This window comes from Papaver somniferum, chromosome 3, assembly GCF_003573695.1.
Source record: "Papaver somniferum cultivar HN1 chromosome 3, ASM357369v1, whole genome shotgun sequence".
Classification (NCBI taxonomy): domain Eukaryota; kingdom Viridiplantae; phylum Streptophyta; class Magnoliopsida; order Ranunculales; family Papaveraceae; genus Papaver; species Papaver somniferum.
The window spans coordinates 197,041,796-197,067,372 of NC_039360.1; the positions used below are offsets into that span (position 1 = coordinate 197,041,796).

Below are 25,577 nucleotides of genomic sequence, written 5' to 3' on the forward strand. Positions count from 1 at the left end.
ACACGCCTAAGCTTCAAGAACAGAAGTTCATACAAACACTATACATTCTAATCGTTCAAAACAACTTCATAATCTAATTACAAACACACTTACAGCTTACCTGCAATTGCATCTCTTAACAACAATCTTTCTACATTCCTCTCAACACACAATACAACTTCACATACACCAACACTATACCAATTCTTCCTCTTCTACAACTTCAACCATACGACCATACCAACCTCATAACTAATTCAAGTCTTCAATACCACTCTCATGTACTATTAGTCCATTTCGAACCATTAACTACAACATTCATATTCATATTTTCCATGCAAATCTCAGTTGAGACTAAACACAGTACCATTCTTCAACAACACCACCACCATCTTTTTAAACCTTCTCCTAAATCAATAACTCATATTCTAACAGTTCTAAAAGCTACTACATCTACAGCTCAGATCAACAACAATCCAGCTCAACCTTTAATTGCAACTATACAAATCCATATCCTGCACTTACTACCTGCACCAGTAGTTGTATCATAATCCTTATACAATCACTACCAAGACAACTTCAGTTAAGATCATACATCAATTCCACTAAACACAATTATCCCCAGTTTCAATTGGAAGAAGAAACCCTCCACTTCAATTGGTCTTTTTTCACGAAAAGCAGACATGAGATAAAAACTCCAGTGTTTCACTAAGATTTCGAATAGCTATCCCGAATTAAAGTTGATTATGTTTCGCTTCTTTCTCAGAGAAAGACGATCAAACAATTCCCAATCATGGTCCTTGCGGATCGAATCATCCGTATAGGATACAAAAAGAAACTCCAGATGTTTGATATCTTTATCTTTAAATGAGATCTCAATTCCAGTTACGGTTTCCTTAGATATCTTACAACTAGAATTCCACCTTTTTCCGATCCGGTTCCTCCACCACCGCGAACCCCAGTTAGAGTCAGGCATTATACACTTTTTTGTTATTGGGAGAACCCAAGTACTCTCTTTCGGATCCATGAAACAACTCTGAGAGATCTTTTTCCCTTTTGGAAGATAGAGGAGCGAAACAATCAACCTATTAATATTGGAAGACCAAAAAGATTTTTCCGATGTATCATTTCTGGGTCCAATGGAATTCATAGGTATAGGAAGAAGCCCCATCAAATAGAGATTTTTTCTTTCGACCATATTTCGATTGTTAATACGATATATAAGGACCGCTACTACAAGAAGTACTACACCTTTGATCGTGAAATATCGATTGCTTGTTGAACCCTGTGAATCGCGTGAAAGGAGGATACTCCAAATTCGGGGGTCAAAGAGTTTCATAAAACATTCTTGGTGGAAAACAATGTGAGTGAAAGATCCCACTGAATCGAATTTGTTCCATGAATCTAAGAAATAGTGAGAATTATTGATCTCTCTCAATATCTCTCTCAATTCGAAGATCCAGGATTTGAATTGATGTCGTTTCATTGATTCCTATTTCATTGATTCCTCCTAAAGATTTCATTTCAATTGGAATTTGGTTATTCACGATGTACGATGATCCCTGTTATTCCTCCTGCTTCAGCAGCAACAGAGAACTTCTTCGCAAGTTTTCTTTCTTGGATTCTCTGGCCTCTGACCAGACCCCTAACTCCCGATTAGGTCTCCACCCACTTCTTAGACTCCCAACACTTGTATTTATACCTCACAACAACCTCCAAGGCAAGAAATATTCGAAAATAGTTTTCCTTTCACCCTCCAGCAAGTCACGAAAAATAACTATCTGCCAGCTCGTCTACGCGTCTGTAGTCTTTCCTTCTTCAACAAAAACTTCCTTAGATAGATTCAAAAAAATTAGATAATATATCCTCCCAAATATTCACTCAAAATTCCCGTAAATAATTTTTCTCCATGTTTGTAAAGAAAGTCCGTTGAACTTCTTTTTTCTTCGATCCCAAACCAACTACCAAACCTGATCTACGTTAACAGGCCAATATCAGTCCATACCCATGATAATCTCCGATTAAATCTCGTTCAAAACTCTCTCCAAATTCCAAGAAGACTCGATATAGTTAACTCTCATGTCTTAGGAAAGCTACGTGAAGAACCTATCTCCTTCGAATTAGGGCCCGCTACCAAGCCTGTTTCCATGTGATAAGACATTCCAGGTAAAACTCTAACAAAAACTCCGACCAAATTTCCTTAAAACCCAATCCAGCAGTTACGCAGATGTGAAGCAAATCTTCCCGCCAAATTTAGTTTTTGAATTTGTGAAGAAAGGTGGTCTCCCCCTAACCACTGATGTGGTGCAAATAGTAGTTACCCTGAGGTGTCCCTTATCAACTGAGTACCCCTTATCCATTTGAAGGATGTAAATAATTCATGTCCTGGGGTGTCTCCAACATACTTCTAGCGTCCCTTCAGTAATTCCTTCCTAGGGTGCAAATACCACTTTTCGAGCCAATTTCTACACAAAATCTTATTTTTCCAAAAACACCTACAAAGACATAAAAATCCAAAATAAATACAAAATCGAGCACTAACAATATATACAATTCAGATTATATCAGACACAAAAATGTGTCTATCACCTGATCCCATGGAATGGCAATAAAACAACTGTGCTATCTCATTACTCCGATTTCATGATCGAATCCACTGATCTCATGAAATGGTAATAGATAATATTAATTACTCCGATTCTATGGTCGAATCCACGATCCCATAGGATGGTAATGCTTGTTTTATTATTCAAAATTCGTATTCGAATCCACAGCTGATCCTATGAATTAATAATAAACAACTATTCGTTTTTATTACTCAGTTTCATGAATTATTCTCCATTGAATTTCATAAAGTAGTAATAAATACTCAATAACCGGGCATCTGGACCATCACTGAGTAAGCCCCACAAAAATGGTGCGAGTGTACTCGACAATGATGCACGACTGAGCACCCGGATGCACGAACGAGTGTCCAAAAATATGAAATAATGAGGAATCCTTCGCAAAACAGGAGAAAAAAATAAATATTAATAAAATAATAAGAGGCGCACAAGGCCGGTCCCACCATCAGTCTGGCCTGCCGTGCCCTAGCCATGGTCGGTCCATGCCTCTCCCATTATTTTCCTTATTTTTTGTTATTTCATGAACTCACGAAAACTCCTTGGTTTTAGCAACGTTCCTTGTTTTTGCAAAACCCGTGAATTCTCCATAACTTCGTGGATTCACGAAATAATATTGTAAAATAAGGAGAGGTATGCGGGACCGGGCAACCTAACCGGCCACACCACAATAATTGATGTAGTTTTGAAAGTGGTAGTAAAGTTCGTTCAACTCGGACTCGATAAGATTGGGTTCTAGACTTAAAATAAAAATAGAAAATATATATACAAAAGGTTTGTCACAATGTCGAGAGAGACTGAGACTCAGGATTCCACCAAATTCCATTCATGCGACTCAAATAATAATTCCAATCAATTATAGTTCAAATAATAAAAATATGGATTCTTGTTATTTTCCAAAAATAGATTTTTGAAAAGCAATGACTGTAAATCAAAAGCATGATGTATCAAAAATACAAAGACCAAGCATACACCATCAAACGAAATCACACCCATTCAATAAAAATCATAAATCGATTAAAAATCAATGCAAATAGTCATAAAAGAATTATTAGAATTACCACATGCGTGAAATAGGGCTTCCTCCGTCATCCCAGTGTTTGGGTTTAGCTCCTCATATTAATCACTTGCTCAAAATACATGTTTATAGCCCAAAAGTTGATTAAAAGAATGAAAAAGTAATAAGCAGACAGTTTGCAACGTTTATAAGCGTTACAGACTGACTGTTTCTGTTACAAGCGGAACTGTTACAAAACGATAGAAGCTAATTGCTGTAGAAGGACGACAGTTTTCTGCGACAGTTAGGTGAGAGTCGATGTTCCTCGTGTTCTTCCTTCTACACCAGCAGAAACGAATGTCTGTAACTCTGATTTTTGTCTCCTGTGGTTCTCTAAATTACCCCAAACTCTTCGTCCCCCTTCTTGGCACCCTAAGAAACCTATTTATACATCAAAGGACGATTAAATCTCTCCCAAATCGCTTCGAAATCTCTTTTTTCCTTCCTTGGCAGTCACGACAATAATCTCTTCCCTAATTCGTTTCACGCGTTTCTTAGCTCTCCCAATTATATCAAACTCCTCCTTAGATAGAATATGTATATTTGGAACGAATTTCTTGCCTTTAATCTCTCTGAATGTCCAAAAACAAACTCGACAGGGACCGTGTTTCCTTTTTTACTTTGTTTCCTTTTTCCGACCATTCCAGCCCAAGTTGATCGGTCCAAACGGATGTATTAAACCTGTTTTTGGTCTATCAAGTCCAGTCCAATCGATTTCCAGTGTTGAATCACCCTGAAACTCGTTCAAATCTTCAATCCAAAATCAACAGCGTCTGCATGCATTTTTCCCGCCAAAAACCGTTTTAAACGTGAAGAAGAAGGGTGTCCCCCTATCCAGTTCCGGTGTCCCTTTAGCACATTCCTAGAAATGGGTTACCCCTTATCCAAAGCGAGATTCCGAATAGCAAATGTCCTCCCAGGTGCCTTTAACAACTTTTCGAGCCAATTTCGCCGCAAAAGCTTATTTCTCCAAAAACACCTACAAAGAGATAAAATACCGAAATAAGTACAAAAATGGGTACTAACAATATACACAATAGAGATGAAAATAGACATATAAATGCGTCTATCAGCCGGCCGGCCGGTCGTTCCCTAACCATGGTCGGTCCGTGCCTCTCCCATTATTTTCCTTATTTTTTGTTATTTCGTGAACTCACGAAAACTCCTTGGTTTTAGCAACTTTCCTTGTTTTTGCAAAACCCGTGAATTCTCCATAACTTCGTAGATTGACGAAATAATATTGTAAAATAAGGAGAGGTGTGCGGGACCGGGCAACCTAACCGGCCGGCCATGCCTAAGCCGTGGCCTGTCCCATACCTCACAATCCCTAGCTTTTTATAATTATTATTCCCTAATCTCACGAAACTCCTCCGTTTCAACAAAAACTCGTGGATTCTCCATAACTTCATGGATTCATGAAAAATAATAAAATAGGGAAAGGTGTGCGAGACCGGGCAACCTAGCCGGACGGCCATGCCCTAGCCATATCCGGTCCCACACCTTGCAAACCCTAACTTTTCATAATTATTATTTTCCTAAATTCATGAAACTCCTGGGTTTCAGCAAAATTCATGATTTCTCCATATTTTCTCAAATATTGCTCAAATCACGAAAACCCAAAAGCCAACATAGTCACACGACTGGCTAGCCTCTCACGGCAATTTTAAATATTAAAAACTTTTATTTTAATATTTTCGAAATATTGATGAATTGAGCATACATGCTCATTCCAACAAAAATCGAGAATTCTCAGTCAAGATGAAACTCTTCTGAAAATTCACGATATTGCTCGTACGCGCATCCGAAAATACCGAAACCCTCAGTACGGAAACACGGACACCAAGACAACCCGTGCACGTCTTCATGACCGACCAGGGTCATTCCTAGGGCTTGCACAAGGCCGGTCCCACACGTTTTCATAATTCTGACCTAATTTGCTCAATTGCTCATACTGGGCCCGAACTCTCTCCAACCAACTGGAGGATTCTCCAAATGACCAACAACTGGTCCCGTGACCACCAAGAGCCGGTCACATGCTCTCTTGGTCGGTCCTCATCTCTCATACCTAGGTTTTGTCACCTAATGCTAAATCCAGCAATATTTCAATAAATGATGAAACCTGCATTTAATCATCGTTCTTTCACCAACTCTCAAATTGAGAACCCTGGTGCGTGTTCACTCGAGCACTGGGCATCACATGGACGCTCATCATCCCATGTGGTCGGTCCCTCTTCACTCATGACCAATTTTCATCAATTCACCAATTGTTGAAGAATTGATCAAAAATTAGGGTTTCGAACAAACGCTCCACGAATCACCATTCTGAGCAAGTTCAAACACAAAATTATGTTGATTCACCAATCAACATCCAAATTAATAATATTCGATAATTCACCAATATTTTTGATTAATAATTTATTGGGTCACGGCACCAGTAAATAATTCTTTGAATTGAGCAATACTTGCTCAATTGCTCGAATATTGATCCAACCATCAATATTCGGTAATTCATCAGTAGTTTGTCGAATTGAGCAACACTTGCTCAATTGCACGTCAAATTACCAATATTCAGTATTTTTTTGAATTGAGAAACACTTGCTCAGTTGCACACCAAAATTATCGAATTCGTCGAATTGAGCAATACTTGCTCAGTTGCTCGACAAACTCTCAATATTCGGCAATTCGTCGAGTTGAGCAATACTTGCTCAGTCGCCCTAGTCAGTAATTCATTGACATCTCAGAAACTACATGTTCAATCCATGAATCGCTGAGCATTCACCACTTATGCTCGATTCAACAAAATTAGACTCACAGTCTAAATCAGTCAACAACTGACCAACTAATACACATCTGCCTTGTAGACTCCACGATCCGTGAGATATCAATCACGTCACAAATGGGGGGATCACTTAGGGTATTGGTATGGGGGTCTACGGCACGTGGATTCATCCACAACGAGAAATGTGCGTAAGTCGTGTAAACGGTTGAAGGAGTTAGAAAAGTATAGGGTGCACGATCAGTTAAGTCTCCACACGACATGGAACTGACTTTACCACGATCTCCCACTTTCCCACTCTTTCACTCAAGAAACCTTCACACTTACAGTGATAGAGGTGTTCACAACTCTGACAATATAAATAAGTCTCTGAATTAATGAATGAAAGACAACAAACAACGAATGATCGCTACCTATCAACTGTATACACAGAATTTCTCGAGTGACTACTCTCAAGTATTCATCAATCATTCAGAACTTATTCGAACTCATTAGTTCACCAAAAATTGCAGAAACCTTCAACACACCCACAATCCTTAATCATCATTGATCCTACACAATTCTCAGCTTCCCTCCTACATATCAGCCCATCTCCCTCTTTGCGACCGAATTGACTCTGGAACGGCCATTGTCTTGGTTTAGGATGGAGTCATACAGATTGATTTCCCGAATCTAAGCACCCCCTTTGCAGCGGTGTATCTGTGTGAGGATCAACATTTTTCCCGGCTGAGGAGTCTCGACAGCACGCTCGACTCTCCACTTTCACAAAAAACCGGCGGCTCGTTTTTCCCCATCTACACCGAGTAATGGAGAATTATTTGGAGTTATGGAGGATATTTTTTGTGCACGAGAGTCTATATAAGGTGTTGAGGAGTAATAGAGTGGGTTATGGAGAGAATTGGGAGAAGTTCAGAGCATCACAGCGTCGGGACGATCACTTGCAGGAAAATTATTTTCTGCTGGTGCATGAAGAACATAAGATGCAAGAGAACAATCGTTCATCAAAAGTGACAACGACAAACACCAGTGGGTCGTATAGCTACAGTGACAGTTTTCATTTATCGTTCTCTGTAACAGTTGGTTTGTAACAAACATAAGTGTTACAAACCCGGTTTTATTAATTTTTCTCCCATTTCATCATTTGTAAACCATCTTTGAGCAATGAAATCAACTTTTGAGCGTGTTTCCAACATGATGATGAGCTAATTCTCCCACAACCAAGGAAATGAGGAAGCTATTTACGCATGAATAATTGGTAACTATTTTATTTTCTCTAATTTATAATTTATAATTCACTCAATCACTGCTTTTGCAGAGTTTTAAATTGTTTGCATAATTTTCTTGATTAGTTGTGATTCAATATGATAGGTTATACTTTGTTTAGTCAATTGATAATCTATGCTTAGGGAATACAATTGATATTTGAGAATTTGCTTGGTTATTTGTGAGTTAAGAAAATAAAGGGCTTAAAAGATAATTAGAGTTTTGGCTATTCACCATCATTCATTCATGTGTAATAGTGGAATCAGTGTCTTGGTTATTTTTAATATCTTGAAATCAATTTTGCATTAAGTTCTCTTAGTTTTTTTAAGTTATATAAGTCTAAAATCTATTGCTTTCGCAAGTCTCAACGAATCTTTTACTACAACATCATTGAAAAATATCATCAGCTAGATAATAATATTTCTATAGAGGACCACGATATACTTGAGGTAAATAATTCATTGTTAATTAAAAATGAGGATCTGAAACAAGGTTTGTCTAATCCTTGCATAATTCTATATCTATTGATCCTTTTCCTCTAATCGAAGTAGCTTCTCAAAGAGTTGTTAACCCAACTTTTTAAAAAACACCTCACTTAGGATTGGAGTTGAGTGCTTACAAAGTTCTAACGGATTATTTTTCTTCTACGTATCCACCACTTGATGTGTTTTATTCGAGAATCGTGAAGGTTCACCGAGCTGAGGAACCTTTTGAAATTCCCAAATTCTATGCTCTTTATCCACTTCCGAGTGTAGAATGGACTAAGTGTGGAGGAAATTTCAATAAAGTGATAGCTTCAATATTTATCTTTTGTGCTAATGTTTTTGTGAAGCTTCTAGAATTGCAGATTGTTATTTGTAAGGATTACCAAATTTTCAGATTGTTGGTACGATAACAATAATGTCGGGCTGACGACGTTAAACCAAGCGCTATATGGGAGGCAAACCATCGGTTTTGTATCTCTATCCCTTTTTTTTTAATTTTATTAGTTTTTCATATCATATATTGCATTACCATCTTAGATTTTACAAAGTCCTATAGCTATATTGAAAGTTTTGACGAAGCAATTCTCGTCAGAAAATTCTGACTGCGTAGTTGTCACGAAAATATCTCTCGAGACTTCATACAGAGTCCGATTTGAGTGGTTGACCCCAAATTTTAAATAGGAAAGATTAACCTTTCTTTTACAAAAATAAAATCTTAATTCGGAGTCTTTTAAGTTGGACCGATAGGCCTGGATATTCGAGTTTCGGTATTTTTCCAGAATTTTTTCAGATTGCATGTCAGTCAGTCCGGAGGCCATAAAAGTCAGACCGTTTATCGAAACACTGTTCCCTTTTGACACCTTATATAAAAGATTTAGTTGGACAACTTTAGTTTAGGATGTTTTTCCTAGTTCCATACCCATTTGTATAGTTTTCGAGATTTTCAGGGCTGTTATGTCAGAAATTAGAATTTTCGGTTTTGAACATTGATGACAATGTTGAGTTTAAGTGTGGGGAGTAGTTAACCATGTTTGGATTGTATATAAAATAAATAAATAAATAAATAAATAAGTAATACTCTTTGATTGCTTGCATTCTTGAGACTTCATCTTTTGGAGTTAATTATGAGTTATTTAGGATGACACACTAAACCTTTTTAGGTTGAAACAATTCTTACGGCTATAGATTGAGTTCCACTTTATCATTATACAATCCTTATATATATGTTTATAATTGGATGCGAAACTCAGGTGCTAGAGATGGCATGGTAGTCGTTTGAAAGATTCATACTCGCAATGTATCGTTACTGAATCACTTTCTTTTTATTTTTGCAGTTATATGTTTCTCTAAAGTGATTTGATGGGATCCTGATACTGTCGTGGATGTTGTAGAAAGGTAATCATTGCTTGAGTATATAAAAGCCCCATATACAATTGTTTTACACTCATAAAGAGTAAGCAGGAAAAAAAACATATATATAAGGCTCTTCTTCATTTATCGACGTTAATAATTTTGTGATAGGTCCGGAATTGCGGACTAATCATGTAGTCGATGAAAAACCTATCATCATTATATATCAAGTCAAAAGACTACTGATGAGGTACTCGACACTTAGATAGCAGTATGTGTGAAACTTTGTCCCTATCTCCGTCGCCTAAACAAGCATGGAACGCAGGATCCAAGGAAACTATCACATACTTGCTGAAAAGGAACATGTGCTTAGAGTATTTAATCATGTGGTCGAGCTAAATGGGTTATTCTCTCAACTATTGCATTATAAATAAGAATCCTTTGACGACATTCATACAAGTATTGTGGGTAACATCTTTCACTTTAGTCAACATTTGTACACTTCACTTTTCTATTTCTATTTTCTTATCCATCCATGTGACTTCAGTATGCGAGTGTTATAGCAAACGTTGCAGCAAGTACGATGACTATCTTAGTAGAGTTTTGCAATCAGGTTGAATGTCACACGTAAGTAATTGCTTGTGTGTGATGATTGGAATGTATGTGGGATGTTTGTAGCTAAAGAACATATGTAGGTTGATTATCTTATTATCTTTGTGTCTCCTTAGTGGTTTTTCCAAGGCTAGAAATTGGAGTAGGTTTTGTGAGTATACCTCTTGTAAACCCTCACGAGACTATAACTCGTCCACTAGGGACACCCAGGGGTTTAAAGGCATGTTACAATAGCTAAATGTAACCGCTTTCTCAACGACATGGAATTGTTGTATTTAGGATTAGTTTTATTTAGTTTGCTCGAGGACTAGCAAAAGCTAAGTGTGGGGGATTTTGATAAGTGCATAATTCATATGATTTCAGTATCCATTCCATACTTGTTTAAGCTATTATTCTTGCATGTATACGTATTATTACTCTTTTTTTCTCTTATTTGCCTCTGTTAAGTGAATCATCCAAAAAGAAGATACAAAGTTCTGAAAAGAGCTAAGAATAGAAGTATTCCAAGTATCCAAGTGCCCAAGTCCAAGATAAGTGGAAGAAGTGCGACGAAAAGGAGCAAAGATGCTCAAAATCAAGAGACGAGCCAAAAACGAGATTAACTCATTAAAATTCATGATTTCTCATCACCATATTTAAGATAATTGAAAGAGGAAAATAATTCAAAAAGAATGAGGTCATTCCGAGTTCGGACGAAGAAGTTGTGGGCAAAACAAGCTTTTTATCGAATACCGAAGACAAGCAAGTATGCATACGGGTATGCATACCTTGGAATGAATTTTCAGTATGCATACGGGTATGCATACTTATTCCACTGGATTTTAATTGAAATTTAAATATGCATACGGGTATGCATACTATGGAAGGCCAAAACTCATGGTTAGGGTCCTTATTTCGTATTTTCGGGTTGGGTTCTTGAACCGAACCAGATACTTGAAGGCCAAGCAATGTAAACTCATATCACAAGTTCTATATCAAAACCTAGGGTTTACCCCTTTATGGGGAAACCACCATTATTCATCTTCTTCGTAATATGAGTAGTTAAATCCTTTGTTGATTAAGGATGAATTCAATGTTCTAAACGTGAAGCTTTATTAATAACACAAATATATTGAGAGTTTTTATCATCATTGTTTGTCTTTACCATATCTAGTTTTGCTAGTGATTCTTAGATTGATTTGGGATGCGTGCTAGATTAGTCTATTGATTGTTCTATCGCTAGTAGAAGTTATGAGATAAGTAATCGTCGATTGACTCTCTACACAAGTAGAAATCGCGAGACCTTACAGAGGGATTCTGTGGAGAAATTGTGTGTAAAAACAACACCAGCAGGTAAATATTGATCTAAGAATTTAACTACTGGGATCAACCTAAATTCACAAAGTTTAAAGCGTTCGACTGGATTACACCTTGAGTGATCTACTACTTGGTGGGTCGTTGGATAGAATTTGGTAGTCGAGAACTTCCATATCCAGTGATTGAAGGATTTTTGGGGATAACACTGATCTAGATGTTATTCTACGGTTGGTGGTGGATGGTTCTTACAAACAATAGATAAGTATACTAATCCAGCTATCGCTTGGTAACGGCGAAAGATTCCTTGATCATCTCTTTGTTTTATTATTATATTTTTATTTATCTTACAACCAATTCCCCTTTGTGATTTACTTTATTTTTTTGATCAAATAACCTATCAATTACACAGCTCTCTCTAGGAACGATCTCTTACTACCGCTATATTACCAGTTAATTAGTGGGAAATATCTTTATTAATTTGTTGTGCCTACGACATCCCATTACCAGCCAACAACAAGTTTCAACTTCACAACACCGTCAGTCCACAACATCATCTACCACTAGCTACATTTTTTGGTTTGTTTGTTTAAGTTCATATAGTTTTTTATTTTATCTTAGTATCATGAACAACAACACTTCATTATATTCCACCTCATCTGCATATATCTCACTCTCATCATCCATAACCTTTAACTGCATCTCACGCCCACCACCATCCAACAACAAGTTTCAACTTCACAACACCGTCAGTCCACAACATCATCTCCCACTAGCTACCTTTTTTGGTTTGTCTGTTTAAGTTCTGTTTTGGGGTAAAAACTGATTCTGCTGGAAATGGTAAATTTGGGTGTGCCGCCGAGAAACGAATCTAAACCCTAAACAAATGCACTGCACGGGAGTACTTTAGATTCGAGAGCTCAATTTGTACAATCATGGTCTTAACCAAGAAATGGCCGTTCCAGCCTTGCTTAGATCACAAAATGAAGGAGAAGGTTTGATCTTAGGGAGGGAGGCGAAGAAGGTGTTGAAATCAGGATGAAGGTGTGGCTATTTTATGATTTGTATCAGAATGTGGCTTCAGGATACTCGTGTTGATAACACTTGTCCCGTGTCGAAATAGGTTGAAATCCTATTTATACAAGTCACGATTGAGCGCACCCTGATCTCATAGGAAGTGGAGGCAGTTAAGTAGTGGAGAAGTGGGGATCGTGTAAATGTGGTGACAATCACGTCTCTATCATGAGGGAAGACCAGTCAGCCTTACACACACTACTTTTTTACTGCTATCAACCGCCTTTCCTGTCACTTTTTCGTAATGGGCGTGTTGCACGCCGCACGTTGTAAACCTCCATACCAATACCCCGATAAGCATCCCCTGTTTGTGACGTGTTTGATGTCTCGAGTATTTTGTAGAAAAATATACGCAGCAAGCTGTTGAGTGGGTCAAGTTGTGAGACTTGCCGCTAAAGCAGTATGTAATGCTTTTAGGTCAAATAATAAAATTATTTGTGAAATCGATATTTCTAAAGCATCGTTTGTAATAGATGCATATAAAGCATGTTTTTAAGCAAGCACCTCAAAATAATCGATGTTCATGAAACATCATTGTGTAAAGCTCATTTAAGTTAGTCGCGGAGCTTAATGTCTTAAAAAGAGCATGACCAACCGTTTTCAGGGAGCACGCACGTCAAAGGTAGGTCGGTCTGTCCCTATAGGAGGGTGAGGGATGGTAGCCATTCTAACATCCTATCGGTCGGTCCAAGTTAGATCTAGGTCGGTCAAATTGGATAGCCAAGTTGAGTGGCTGAGATGATTTGCGGCAGTTAAATGGCTGCCGCTGAATCTATTAAAATTTCCATAACCAGCGTGGCTAGCCACCTTTGGTCAACCGTTTGGGAGCCATGTAGGCAAGACGTGGCTTGGCCGATCATTCCTTATGGAAGGAGGATGGTCGGTGGTCACGACGGCATATTAATGGTCACCTAAAATTAGATCTAAGCCGGTCAATTCTTTGGACGACCGAGATGATTTGCGGCAGTTGCATACTTTGTTGATTCAATTTAGGGTTTTTAAAGCCGTGCGGCCAACTTATTTTGGGCTAATCGATTTGAGGCGCTAGTTGCTGGCTTGAGCAAGTCGATTGGCCAGGGCTGAAGACGAGTCACCGGTGAGCATATTGGCACCTCATTGGTCGCCGGAAACAAAATCTAAGCCACACAACTAGGATGGCTAAGTTGGACAGCCGTGATGAATTTGAGATTATCCGGTCTTAGCTCGTTAAAACGTTTTCTCAATGGCGCGACTAGCCTTCTTCTGGCTGGCGATCGCGGATGCCATCTGTGGGCTAGATGAGTTCCGATTGGCTGGGAAGGAAGTGGGCCCACCGGTGGACGTTGTGAAGCTCGTTTGGCCACGCCATGAGGTGGCTAAGTGTAATTAATCAGCCGGCGAAATCGTGCGGTTGTGATCGTTTTGAGACTGGCGTGGGCAACCTATATTCGATTCCTTAAGGAATTAGGTGTATCGACCAGCCAACTTCCAACTTTAATTAAAAGTGTGGGATGCGCATTTAGAGCGATTTGATTGGTCGATGGGAAATAAGGGCCGACATGCAGCAATGTGGGAATGGCCGGCCAATGGTATAGCGGCGCCAGTTAGGGAAAACCGGCCAGCGAAGTGGCGCGGCCGCGTCCTTTTTGTTGTTACCTTTACTTGTTGTAGTTCCTTCCTTCTTGTTTTCCAATTCTTAATATGATTTTGCTCTTACTAGCTCCATGATGGATTAATTTCCTAGTTTGCCAAGGTTTGGTCTCGACCAATAGGGTTCGAGATATTGCACATGCTGCAAAAACCCAATTTTCGCGAATTGATAAAGTTAGGTTATGAAAATTGAATTTTGTGTGCTGCCACAAAATCAATTAATTTTGGTGAATTTTGCGCATTAATATAAAATCACTAATTTTATCTCAGAAGGCAGCATGACTTTGTGTGCCTCTGATTGAGTACTTCTACGCACGTCTTAATCCTGACACTTCGGGAAATTCATGCTACTCAGCTGTGAGCGAACATTAATTATTATGTCATGTCAACATAAAGAGTTCGATTGGGGAACATGGCATATAATATATACTCAGCACGCTCCGACATTAGTGAGTAATGCGGCTAGGAGCTTAAATACTCATTAGCCTCTATACTATTGAGCAATTCATCTAGGAACATGAGTTTCAATATAATATGAAGAGAGACATAGGTACTCATCAAATTTTGATATATTCTTCAAATTCCTTGCAGAATATAGACATATCAAGGTCTACTACTTATGATGCCGGGTCAGGTAGACATACTTTTACAGTTGTCGCCCTATACTAAAAACCACCATCAACAAGTTCATATATTTTTTTTTATTTTATCTTAGTATCTTGAACTCCAATACCTAAGTATTGTTTGATTTACAATATTTCGAAACTATGTGACCTAATTTTAAAGATTTAGTTTATAAAAAAATAATTTAAATAATTTATTCAAGTCAAATTCTTTCTGGAAATGATTTATATCTCGCGGGTTGGATCCCGCGAGTTATACCGAGTGAAATAGAGGGGGTAGGACCCACACTAACCTACCCCCTGCAAAAACCGCCGGGTCTCACTCCCTATCTCGCACTCTGCACATACCGCAGGATCCAACCCCCAGTGAGTGTATCACTTCCGATTTCTTTCCTCTCGATATTGTTTATTGATTTTCTTATAGTGCGATGATGAAATATTTGCAGGTTGTTTAAGTTTACTAACTTGCTTTTATAATCTTAATCAGTAAATGTTAAGGCTATGTCTTATGGTGTGGTAATCTAGCAGTTATATCATCAGTCCACGTCAGTTAGGACAACCTCCTAAGTCCTATTGTTGTGCTAATCTAACAGCTAGATTAGCAGTCCACATCTGCGCCCAGCGCTATTTGGTTCAGCGCAACCAATCTTAGCCGTCAGATCAAAAAATAAATCTCCCAGCGGTGAATCATTTAGCGAAAAGCTGATTTTTGTGGCGCTGAACCACTCAGCGTTGCTATCTCGCTGCTAGTCAAGTGCGGGCGAATGCCAGGAGAAAAAACTAGTGTTAACAAATAGACAACATTTTTTTTTGAACTGCAATACTTTTCAGCTTATCTAGCAGTTCAATCTAGTCCATAGGACTTAGCCTTAGGTGAATCACAAAGAGCAAAGCAAAATCATTGTTGCAAAGGGATTTTGATGTGCAGATGACAAAGCAATCGCGACCATCAATCACCTTTTAAACTATCAAAGGTTAACAGTTAATATCAAGTGATCCGCATGAAACAAATGAACCAATAACATTCCACCCAACAAATGGAAACGTGAGCGTTGATTGGATTGATGATAAAATAGAATCCTGGGTCGCGAACAGTGATTCGATTGATGATGAAAAAAGAGAATTCTTGGTTCAGTTCTCCACCTTAACGGAAAAAAAGGATTGATCAAATTCTATTGAATCTGACTCATAGTGATCATTTATCAAAGAATGACTCTGGTTATCAAATGGTTGAACAACCGGGATCAATTTACTTACGATACTTAGTTGACATTCATAAAAAAAATCTAATGAATTATGAGTTCAATAGATCCTGTTTAGCAGAAAGACGGATATTCCTTGCTCATTATCAGACAATCACTTATTCACAAACCTCGTGTGGGGCTAATAGTTTTCATTTCCCATCTCATGGAAAACCCTTTTCTCTCCGCTTAGCCCTATCCCCGTCTAGGGGTATTGTAGTGATAGGTTCTATAGGAACTGGACGATCCTATTTGGTCAAATACCTAGCGACAAACTCTTATGTTCCTTTCATTACGGTATTTCGGAACAAGTTCCTGGATGACAAGCCTAAAGGTTATCTTATTGATGGTAGTGACAATATCGAGATTGATGCTAGTGACAATATCGATGATGACCTTGATACAAAGCTGCTAACTATGACGAATGCGCTAACTATGTATATGACGCCGAAAAAAGACCGATTTGATATCACCCTTCAATTCGAATTAGCAAAAGCAATGTCTCCTTGCATAATATGGATTCCAAACATTCATGATATGTATGTGAATGAGTCGAATTAATTATCCCTCGGCCTATTAGTGAACTATCTCTCCAGGGATTGTGAAAGATGCTCCACTAGAAATATCCTTGTTACTGCTTCGACTCATATTCCCCAAAAAGTGGATCCCGCTCTAATAGCTCCGAATAAATTAAATACATGCATTAAGATACGGAGGCTTCTTATTCCACAACAACGAAATCACTTTTTCACTCTTTCATATACTAGGGGATTTCACTTGGAAAATAAAATGTTCCATACTAATGGATTCAGGGCCATAACCATGGGCTCCAATGCACGAGATCTTGTAGCACTTACCAATGAGGCCCTATCCATTAGTATTACACATAAGAAATCCATTCTAGACACTAATACAATTAGATCCGCTCTTCATAGACAAACTTGGGATTTGCGATCCCAGGTAAGATCGGTTCAGGATCATGGGATCCTTTTCTATCAGATAGGAAGGGATGTGGCACAAAATATACTTCTAAGTAATTTCCCCATAGATCCTATATCTATCTATATGAAGAAGAAATCATGTAAGGAAGGGGATTCTTTTTTGTATAAATGGTACTTCGCTCATTCCCTTTTTTCTCCCTGGTTGATTATTGTAGGCACAGGGAAAATAATCTATGCAGCTTTAACATCTCCTGGGCAACGCAATTTAAAAAAGAGAATAACCTACTCTTCCGTATCTCGTATGGGTTTTAAAAATATAGGAATAAACTCCGTAACTGATATGGGACTCGACGGGGCCATGTTGCAAATAATTTCTCATGGATTTATTGGTGCGGCGCTTTTTTTCTTGGCAGGAACGAGTTATGATAGAATACGTCTCGTTTATCTCGACGAAATGGGAGGAATCGTTATCTCAATGCCAAAAATATTTACAATGTTCAGTAGTTTCTCGATGGCTTCTCTTGCATTGCCGGGAATGAGTGGTTTTGTTGCCGAACAAACAACCGGCATGGTTGTATCCAAATACCATTACGACTTTCATAATTCAAGGCATCAGGAGATACAAAAAAATTGATATACAGCCGGCAGGGTAAAAATTTATAACCGACCCGGCTTAAAAAAACTGACGCCGATAGAGTCCTAGGTTGAATAACTCGTCGACCCTGTAAGTAGAAGTTACAGATACTAAAAAGCCGGCAAGATCTTCAACCAAAGAGCTTGCCGACCAAACCTAGCTATGAAATGTCGGCAAGGTCGTGAAACAAACACCTTGCCGACTAAATAACTGCAAATTCAAAGATTCGATTTTTCTGACCTAATTTGACATGCAAACATGAAATTGAAGTACTGGAGTGAGTTTAAGTAGGCCCTTACTTTCTTAATCGCGTCATTTCTTCGGTTTCAACGGCGTTGATCTCTTCCTCTTCGACGGTTTTTTTCTTCACTTTTCTTTGAACTAAACTTGGAATTCCAGGGTTGAATTCATTGCGCATTCTATTAGTTTGTTTCATCGTACTAGGCCTCGACGGTTCCATGGTTGAAGATTAATCAAAATTTTCGAATCGACGAGTTTTCAATGGTGGGGAAGGAAGAGCCGGTAAGGTAGAGGTGGAGGAGAAGAAGATGAAATGGTATAAAAGAAAACTGATTTAGGGTAATTAGAATTATAAAGGGTAAGGGTAGTATTGTAACTTCACCCATATTTGGCCTCTCCTTAGTAAGGGCACTATGTCCATATAACTCTGGGTATACCCCAATCTCGTCAGGATAAAAAAATCATTTGGCAAGAAACTGAACAAGAATCATTATCACACTTTGATAAAAAAAATCATTATCATTATCATTATGATAAAAAAAACCTGGCTTGATTGGGGTATACTCAGATTAATTGGGATATACCTAATGAGACAAAACTCAAGACATTTTGAAGTAAAAGAAGCCACCCCTTAACCTTGTATTTTCTAAATGGCAAATATGCCCTTGTTTAATTAACACCAAAAAATCTGATTAGGTTAATTAATTGAGTTTACATGAATTAATTAAGTAGATTAAAACTTATGAATTTAAGTTATCAAATTTTGTTTTTGATTGAACTCATGTGGGAAGAGTTTTGATGAAAAAAAATTGTTTTAAGAATTTTTTTTGCAACGGAAATGAAAACATACTGCCCAAACATTTCTAAAAAAGGGATTGCAAAGCTGATGTGTGAAATCATACTCAAAATTAAAGAAGAAATCAACACTTGCAGTTCTGAAACTATGAAAAGTCGGCAGGGTCGACGAATGAAGAATATGCCGACTACATCTGGCCGGCAAGGTCTACGGATGACTAACATGCCGACTATATCCGGCCCGCAAGGTCGGTGAATGAAGAAGATGCCGACTTTATTATTTTTGACACACAGGAGACTGTTGTAAATGTTCCACTAGTCGACATCTTATTGATTTTTTACCTTGCCGCCTACCTTATAGCCGGCAAGGTCGACAAAAAATACCTTATCGACTATAGGATTTTTGACATACTGATAAAGGTGTTACAAATGCATAATTAGTCGGCAAGGTTTTAATTTCATAACCTTGCCGACTAAACTATAGTCGGCAAGGTTCAAATTTTCAAGTTCTTAGTCGGCAAGGTATAAGGATGAATACCGTGCCGACCCTGTAAATATTACTTTCAGAAACAAAACTCTTTGAAAAGTTGGCATGTTATTCATCTTATAACCTTGCCGACTAAAAAATAAATATGAAAAGTCGGCATGTTATTCATCCTATAAGCTTGCCCACTAAAAATAAATATGAAAAGTCGGCATGCTCGACAAACAAATACCATGCCGATTGTGTAACTACAGTTCAACAATTTCAAATTTTCTGATCTAATTTGTCATTCAAATAACAAAACAAAGTAGTAGAAAGAGTTTGAAAGGATTAATCGACAATAAAAAAAATCATAATCAACGATATTTTTTCATTTGAAAACGATGAAATATAGAGTACGAGAAAGAAATTGATCATTAGATTGATGATGAAGGAGAAGGAAATAAATTAACAAGGTATTAATAAGGTTTTGATCTAAAACCCAAAAAGGGTGGTTTTGGTTATTATTAGGAGAAGGGTAGTTAGGTAACTTTAGACATATTAGACACCCTTTAACCTTCTATGATGGTTGGGAACAAAATGGGTATACTCAATTAATCTGGGTATACCCCAATTTGGCCAGGATAAAAAAATCATTTGGTAAATATTTCCCATGCTTTCTGAAAAACTATCTCGAGGAAAAAAAACACATGCCAAGAATCAGAAAAAGAAAAAACCGCTTCAACTTCTGTCATTAGCCACACTAGAAAAAGAAAAAACCATCAACTGTAGTATTTTCCTATCATGTATAATTCTTTCATCAAGGGATTGAAAAGCTCACACGAAGGATTAGCTTAGCTATTCAAGTGTTGTAGCCCGACCGAGCAAACTTTAAATTGAACATCTTCTATTGGTAGTCGATCAGTTGGGAAAGGGCAACTAACCATCTTTTTCAATCCCTGATCAGGCAATAATGCACAAGGCTCAGGGCTCACGTCACTTGTAACTCCTTCAATATCAGTACAGTTCCATTGCAGTTTCTTCGGTTTAGGTGACAATGTAACCTTCACATTAGAAATGCATATTCCAGTGAAAGGATCATCCTTAATTCCAGCTAAATTTGCTGTCATTGTAACATTCGTCGCATTACTATTACTAAAGTAGATATCTTTAATCACTGGGAGTGCTTTAGGATCATAACCTGTATCAGCATGCTGACCATAAGATCCTGCCATCCAAAATACATACTTCATTGTTTCCATATTCATCCTTCTTAAGTAGATATCTTTTATAAAACCACCTCTGCCAGGTGCAGTTTTAATCCTAATTCCTGCTTGTGAATTTATAGCAATTATGTCTTCCATTCTAATGTCTTGGATCCCACCAGACATCTCGCTACCTAGGGCAACTACAGCACTGTCAGGAGAAATGCAAGTGAGTCTTCTGATTATCACGTGTTGTGTCGGCATCCCTACTGCAATCCCATATTGGTCCCAACCACTTTTTAATGCAACACAGTCGTCTCCCGAGACTATATAACAGTCTTCAATTCGTACGTTAGTGCATGAATCTAGAGACAAGAGAACAAGGATTAGCTCTCAAGTGAGGTGAGACATCAATGGGGTTATCAAATATGTATGTAGATTAACTAAACCTGGATTGATCCCATCGGTGTTTGGAGAAATCGGATCTACAGGAGCAGTGATAGTAAGGCCTTGAATGATGATGTTGCTGCATTTTCATTAAGGAGGAGAAAATGGTTACAGAGCACAAAACATGTAAGTTGAAAACATGGTGAGAAGTGGGAACAGCGTGTCTGTGACGAACCTGCTGTAAATTGGATGAACAAACCATGATGGAGAGTCAATCAGTGTGAGGTTTGATATCTGAATCTGATCTGAGTACATCAACTCAATCATGTAAGGCCTGGTTTTGTCAAGTTTTTCCTTCTTAAATTTGTCCCACCAGACAGCACCTTGTCCGTTTATCGTTCCGTTATCACCTGAAATTTTTTACATTCTCTTATTTGGTTGAGTTATTATATTGGAAGGAGAATTGGTTTAGCAACTTCAGTTCCTGATTTTGTATATTTCAGACCAGCTGAGTTGAGGAAGTTATATGATGAAAACTTTGAGAAGTTTACTAGATGTACCTGTAATGACGACATCAGTGAGGTTTGTTCCGAAGATGAGGCTGCTATACCTTCCAGCAGGTGCATCCCTTCCTCTCCCATATGATGGTAGAGGCGGCAGAGCTGCCCATTCACTCTCCTCCTGTGTTTCGAAAGATGGTCACTCAAAGTGAAGCATCCAATATCTAAATCATTGTTGTTTTTTCCAGGTCTATGTCTTAATTGCTCAAGGCCAGTGTAGAGTTATCTGAATCACTTATGTAGATTGTGCCTCTTGGTAAAGATGATGGTAATTGCTCTCTAATAATCACTCTAGTGTCTGAACATGAACAGGGGTCTGAATTACTATTATTTATTTTTTTATGTTTGGCATGAAAGTGTTTCAAGTAGGGTGACAAGACATAAACATCATCTGAAGACACAGAGAAAGAAAAGAATTGGCAGCTTTGAATTTTCTATGATACTCTAAATTACAGCTCAATCTTTTTCCTATGATACTCAATCTTTCACCTTCAACCAAAGAGGTAAAGTATTCAAGGATGGATGCATCCTTGTGGAAGTAACCAGTGAAATTACTTGTTTTAATGGATCAAAAGATCGAAACCTAGCAATCTTTGCATATATAGGCCTGTTTTCTGGCTTTATGATGCCATGACCATCCCTGCCAAGGAGGTCCTGGCCTAATTACGATTCTTCAGACGTTCTAATTCTTCTTAATTGGATGTAAAATTAATACTGAAAGAGAAATTGAGAAAAAAAAAATCAGACCTCAGATCCAAGAATTATTGCGTCTCTGTGGAGGTAAAGAGTGAAATAACTTGTGAGATTGAAACTTCCTGTGAGCCATTTCCCAGGTGGTACAATGAGTAATCCACCACCATCTGTTCCAAATTCACTTAGATGATCAATCGCTGCTTTGAACGCTTTGGTGTTGGACGTTATTCCATCGCCAACACCTCCGAAATCCGTTAAAGACACGGTATGCTTTCTACAGCTTGTGGCCAAGTAATCAAAAGAATTATCAGCATAGTTTATCTTTTGAGAATGAGCTCCATTAAAGGTCAGTAGTCCCAACAAAACGATAACATAGACCCCATCCATCACCTGTATAATATGTTATCAAAGTAAATAAATTATAAATAAGTAACCAAAAATGATCAAATTATAAGAAAGGAATATTTTAAATTAAATATATAAAGAATTGCTTGAAACGTAAGGGATGAATCTGATTACTTGGAGTCTTGGTAAATTATTATTTCTTCTGATAAACTCCATCGGTTCGCTTATGTAATGTTATTTTCAGGGGGTTGTTGGTTCATCGTCTTAAATAGAAAAGATATTAGCTCTTTAAATCAGTGTCCGTTTATGTTTCTTGGATTGCTTGGAGTATAAATGCTATCAATTGGAGTCGTGAAAATAAAGATCCCGTAAAATCTGGAAAATGTTTAATGTTGTCTTGTCGAGGTTAAATTTCATTTAGGGCAATGCGTGTTTGTCTAAACCGGTCCTAACATTACACATTTACAAGCAGTTTTGTTCCACTGGTTAGAAAAAAATAACTGTTCTATGTGAGTCACTGCGGATTCACCAAGTGAGGAGACCACGGAACCCAACTAGCGTGCGGAGCCGTTCTTCCCTTTTATTCATCTGCAACATCTCCAAAATAAATCACTTGAGCACTAAATTTTTTTTGGTTCAGCCACGTATTTTGACCATATCCTTCAAAGTCCATTCTTGGGACGTGGTAGGTGATTTGAGAGTAACATGTGAGAAACCTCATCCACAAAGAAGAAAGGACGGTTTTTTTTATCCGAGATCAAAAAAATTTCGATTGGGCTCACTGAAATGAATTTTTTCCGTTTCATGCTCATCCACGGGGGTTGCTCGGAGTATGTGATAATTATTCTATTTCGATGGGCAAACGACCGTCCGACTATAACCAACAAACAAGATTGAGGAAATGAAAACTATACAAATTTTTAGGGCTATACGGACTGGAACCGTAGACCTTCTCGGTAAAACAGATCCAACTTTTTATTATCGAAATGATTCGAACTGTTCCAAAGACCCAACATGCATTTTTTTGGCATTGGGCTCTTTCATCAACTGATATAAATATCAGATAGTCTGCCATACTTTTTCTTAACAGAAAGATAACGAGATGGCTCCACGTGCTCTGATTCATTATTTAGATTATGATCCAGGAGCAATACCAAAGTGTTTCAAAGAAGAGTTACCTTGACGTAGGTCTGCCTCTGGCTTAGATTAACCTAAGTTAAATGGAGTCTCTATCGCTCTGCTCAAAGAGTCAAATATGAAACTTCATACACCTTAAAGTTCATAGCACGAAAAGATATTTTTTTGAGGTCCTTATAATCATTATGCCTAGCATTGAACGGGCTGTGTATTCACCTTATCAATTATCGAATCAATGATGGGTTCTTTTTGGAGCCTAAATTGGCACCCAAAGCGGACCGAACCAAACATTTGTCAGGTTATTGTTCCCTCGAATATATAGAGTAAGACACCGATTTATCAATAAGATCGATTTTGTTGATTGCATGATGGACTCCTCTGAAAAACATTGGCGCGCGTGTAAACGAGTTGCTCTACCAACTGAGCTATAGCCCTTGTGATAGATAGTTTATCATGGAAATAATAGCTCTCTACATAAACAATGGCATCATTTGATTCAAATGAAGATTTGGCAATCACCAAAGCTTGGTACGCGAAAACTCGAGTTAGACATCAGTCCTCCGTAAGGGTGGATGTCGTAACCTTTTGGACTAGGGTACACAACAAATTTAGGCAAGATTTTGGGAATCCTAATGGAAGAAGTGTTCAACAAGTCCGTGATAGGCACCTAGTCATCGAAAATGCGATACTCGCTTTTTTAGCTCTCCAACCCCGGATTTTCAACCCTACCAACTTCAACTTGTCCATTGAACAATTTGTAAGTATGTTTGTGGTTTATTTTACGTGATCCATGTTGTTTGGTCTTCCTACTAAACACCATTAACAAAGTAAGTTTGTGTTTTGTTTTTGTAGCATAAAGTTGTCAAAGCGCGCTACTTGGAGGAAAAGGGGGAAACATTCGCATTCGATGCAAGCTATGAATTCATGGTCTCCAAAAACCCGGAGTATGCCCCGGACTTCATGCGGGCCGGAAATGAATGAGATTCCTCCAACGAAGATTGATGGTTTTAGTGTAGGTTTTGTGGGTACATCTCTATGTAAACCCTCACGAGATTATAACTCGTCCACTAGGATCGCCTAGGGGTTCAAAAGCTTGATGCACATGCTAAGTGCATTCGTTTTTCCGTCGACAAGGAGTTAGGTTTTATGTTTCAATCAATAAAGTAACCAAAATTGCATGAATAAAGTGAATTATATCTTCCCATATTCTGTTTTCTGTTGGGTATAAACTACAGGCCTACAATGTTAGAAATCATTAGCATGCCGACTATAGGCCAGCCGACAGTGTTTTAAATTATGTGCATGGCGACTATATGATAACCGACATGGTAGGAAATATTTACATGCCGACCGTAAGATTTCTAGCCCAAGATAGTCGGCATATTCTTCATTCAAAGACACTTCCGACCTAAAAATGGTTGGCGTGTTATTCATCTGCGGACCATGCCGGCTATACTTAGTCGGCATCCTATTCAAACGTCGACCAAGCCGACGGATCTTGGTCGGCACCTTATTCAAACCTGGACTTTGCAGACCTTTCATATTTTTAAAACTAAATTTGTTGATCGAAATCGAACTCATAAGACATATGACAGATTTAATCTACTGAATTCACATTTTCAAAATTTTAATCTAAACTCAATTAATTAACCTAATCAGAATTTTTAGTGTTAATTAAACAAGGGCATATTAGTCATTTAGAAAATACAAGGTTAAGGGGTGGCTTCTTTTACTTCGAAATGTCTTTGATTTTGTCTCATTAGATATACCCCAATTAATTTGGGTATACCCCAATCAAGCCACGTTTTTTATCACCCTACTTAAATTAAAAAAAAAAGAAAAAGAAAATCAATTAGTTTAGGGGCTGAGGGAGTAATATTTTCCAATCAAGAACTACTCAAAGCCTATAGATAGCATGAAACTTCACAAAAGAATCTCATAGCCGATCTTAGAGAATTTAATCCAGTTTTGACACCAAACTAACCTCGCAAACCTTCCCCCTTAGAGTAAATACAGTTGATAAGAAAACAGAGTTCGAAAATACACATTGCTTCTGTAGTACCTGTTTCAGGAAGGGTGCTAACATCCTTCACTGAACGGAAAGCATACACATTGCTCCTGTAGACAAAGTAGGAGTGTAGGACTTGAAGACTTAGAAGGCTAGTGCCATCTAT

The 25,577-nt window shown here is 38.0% G+C and overlaps 1 protein-coding gene across 1 annotated transcript; it reads right to left on the reverse strand.

The window, feature by feature from the left end:
- Positions 1-19,729: 19,729 nt before the first annotated feature.
- Positions 19,730-22,617, reverse strand: LOC113358374 (probable polygalacturonase). Its single transcript, XM_026601925.1, has 6 exons — positions 22,441-22,617; positions 21,976-22,311; positions 21,229-21,349; positions 20,904-21,078; positions 20,731-20,807; positions 19,730-20,646 (listed from the first exon to the last, which is right to left on the reverse strand). Exons 1-6 carry the CDS (start codon positions 22,480-22,482, stop codon positions 19,931-19,933), a joined length of 1,467 nt encoding a protein of 488 aa, XP_026457710.1. The 5' UTR covers positions 22,483-22,617; the 3' UTR covers positions 19,730-19,930.
- Positions 22,618-25,577: the final 2,960 nt, after the last annotated feature.

Coding starts and splice junctions, on each gene's coding strand:
- LOC113358374 (XM_026601925.1), bottom strand. CDS start 22,482: ATGGAGTTTATCAGAAGAAATAATAATTTACCAAGACTCCAA. Junction 22,312..22,440: donor ATAATTTACCAAGACTCCAA/GTAATCAGATTC, acceptor CATATTATACAG/GTGATGGATGGGGTCTATGT. Junction 20,808..20,903: donor GTTCATCCAATTTACAGCAG/GTTCGTCACAGA, acceptor ATGAAAATGCAG/CAACATCATCATTCAAGGCC.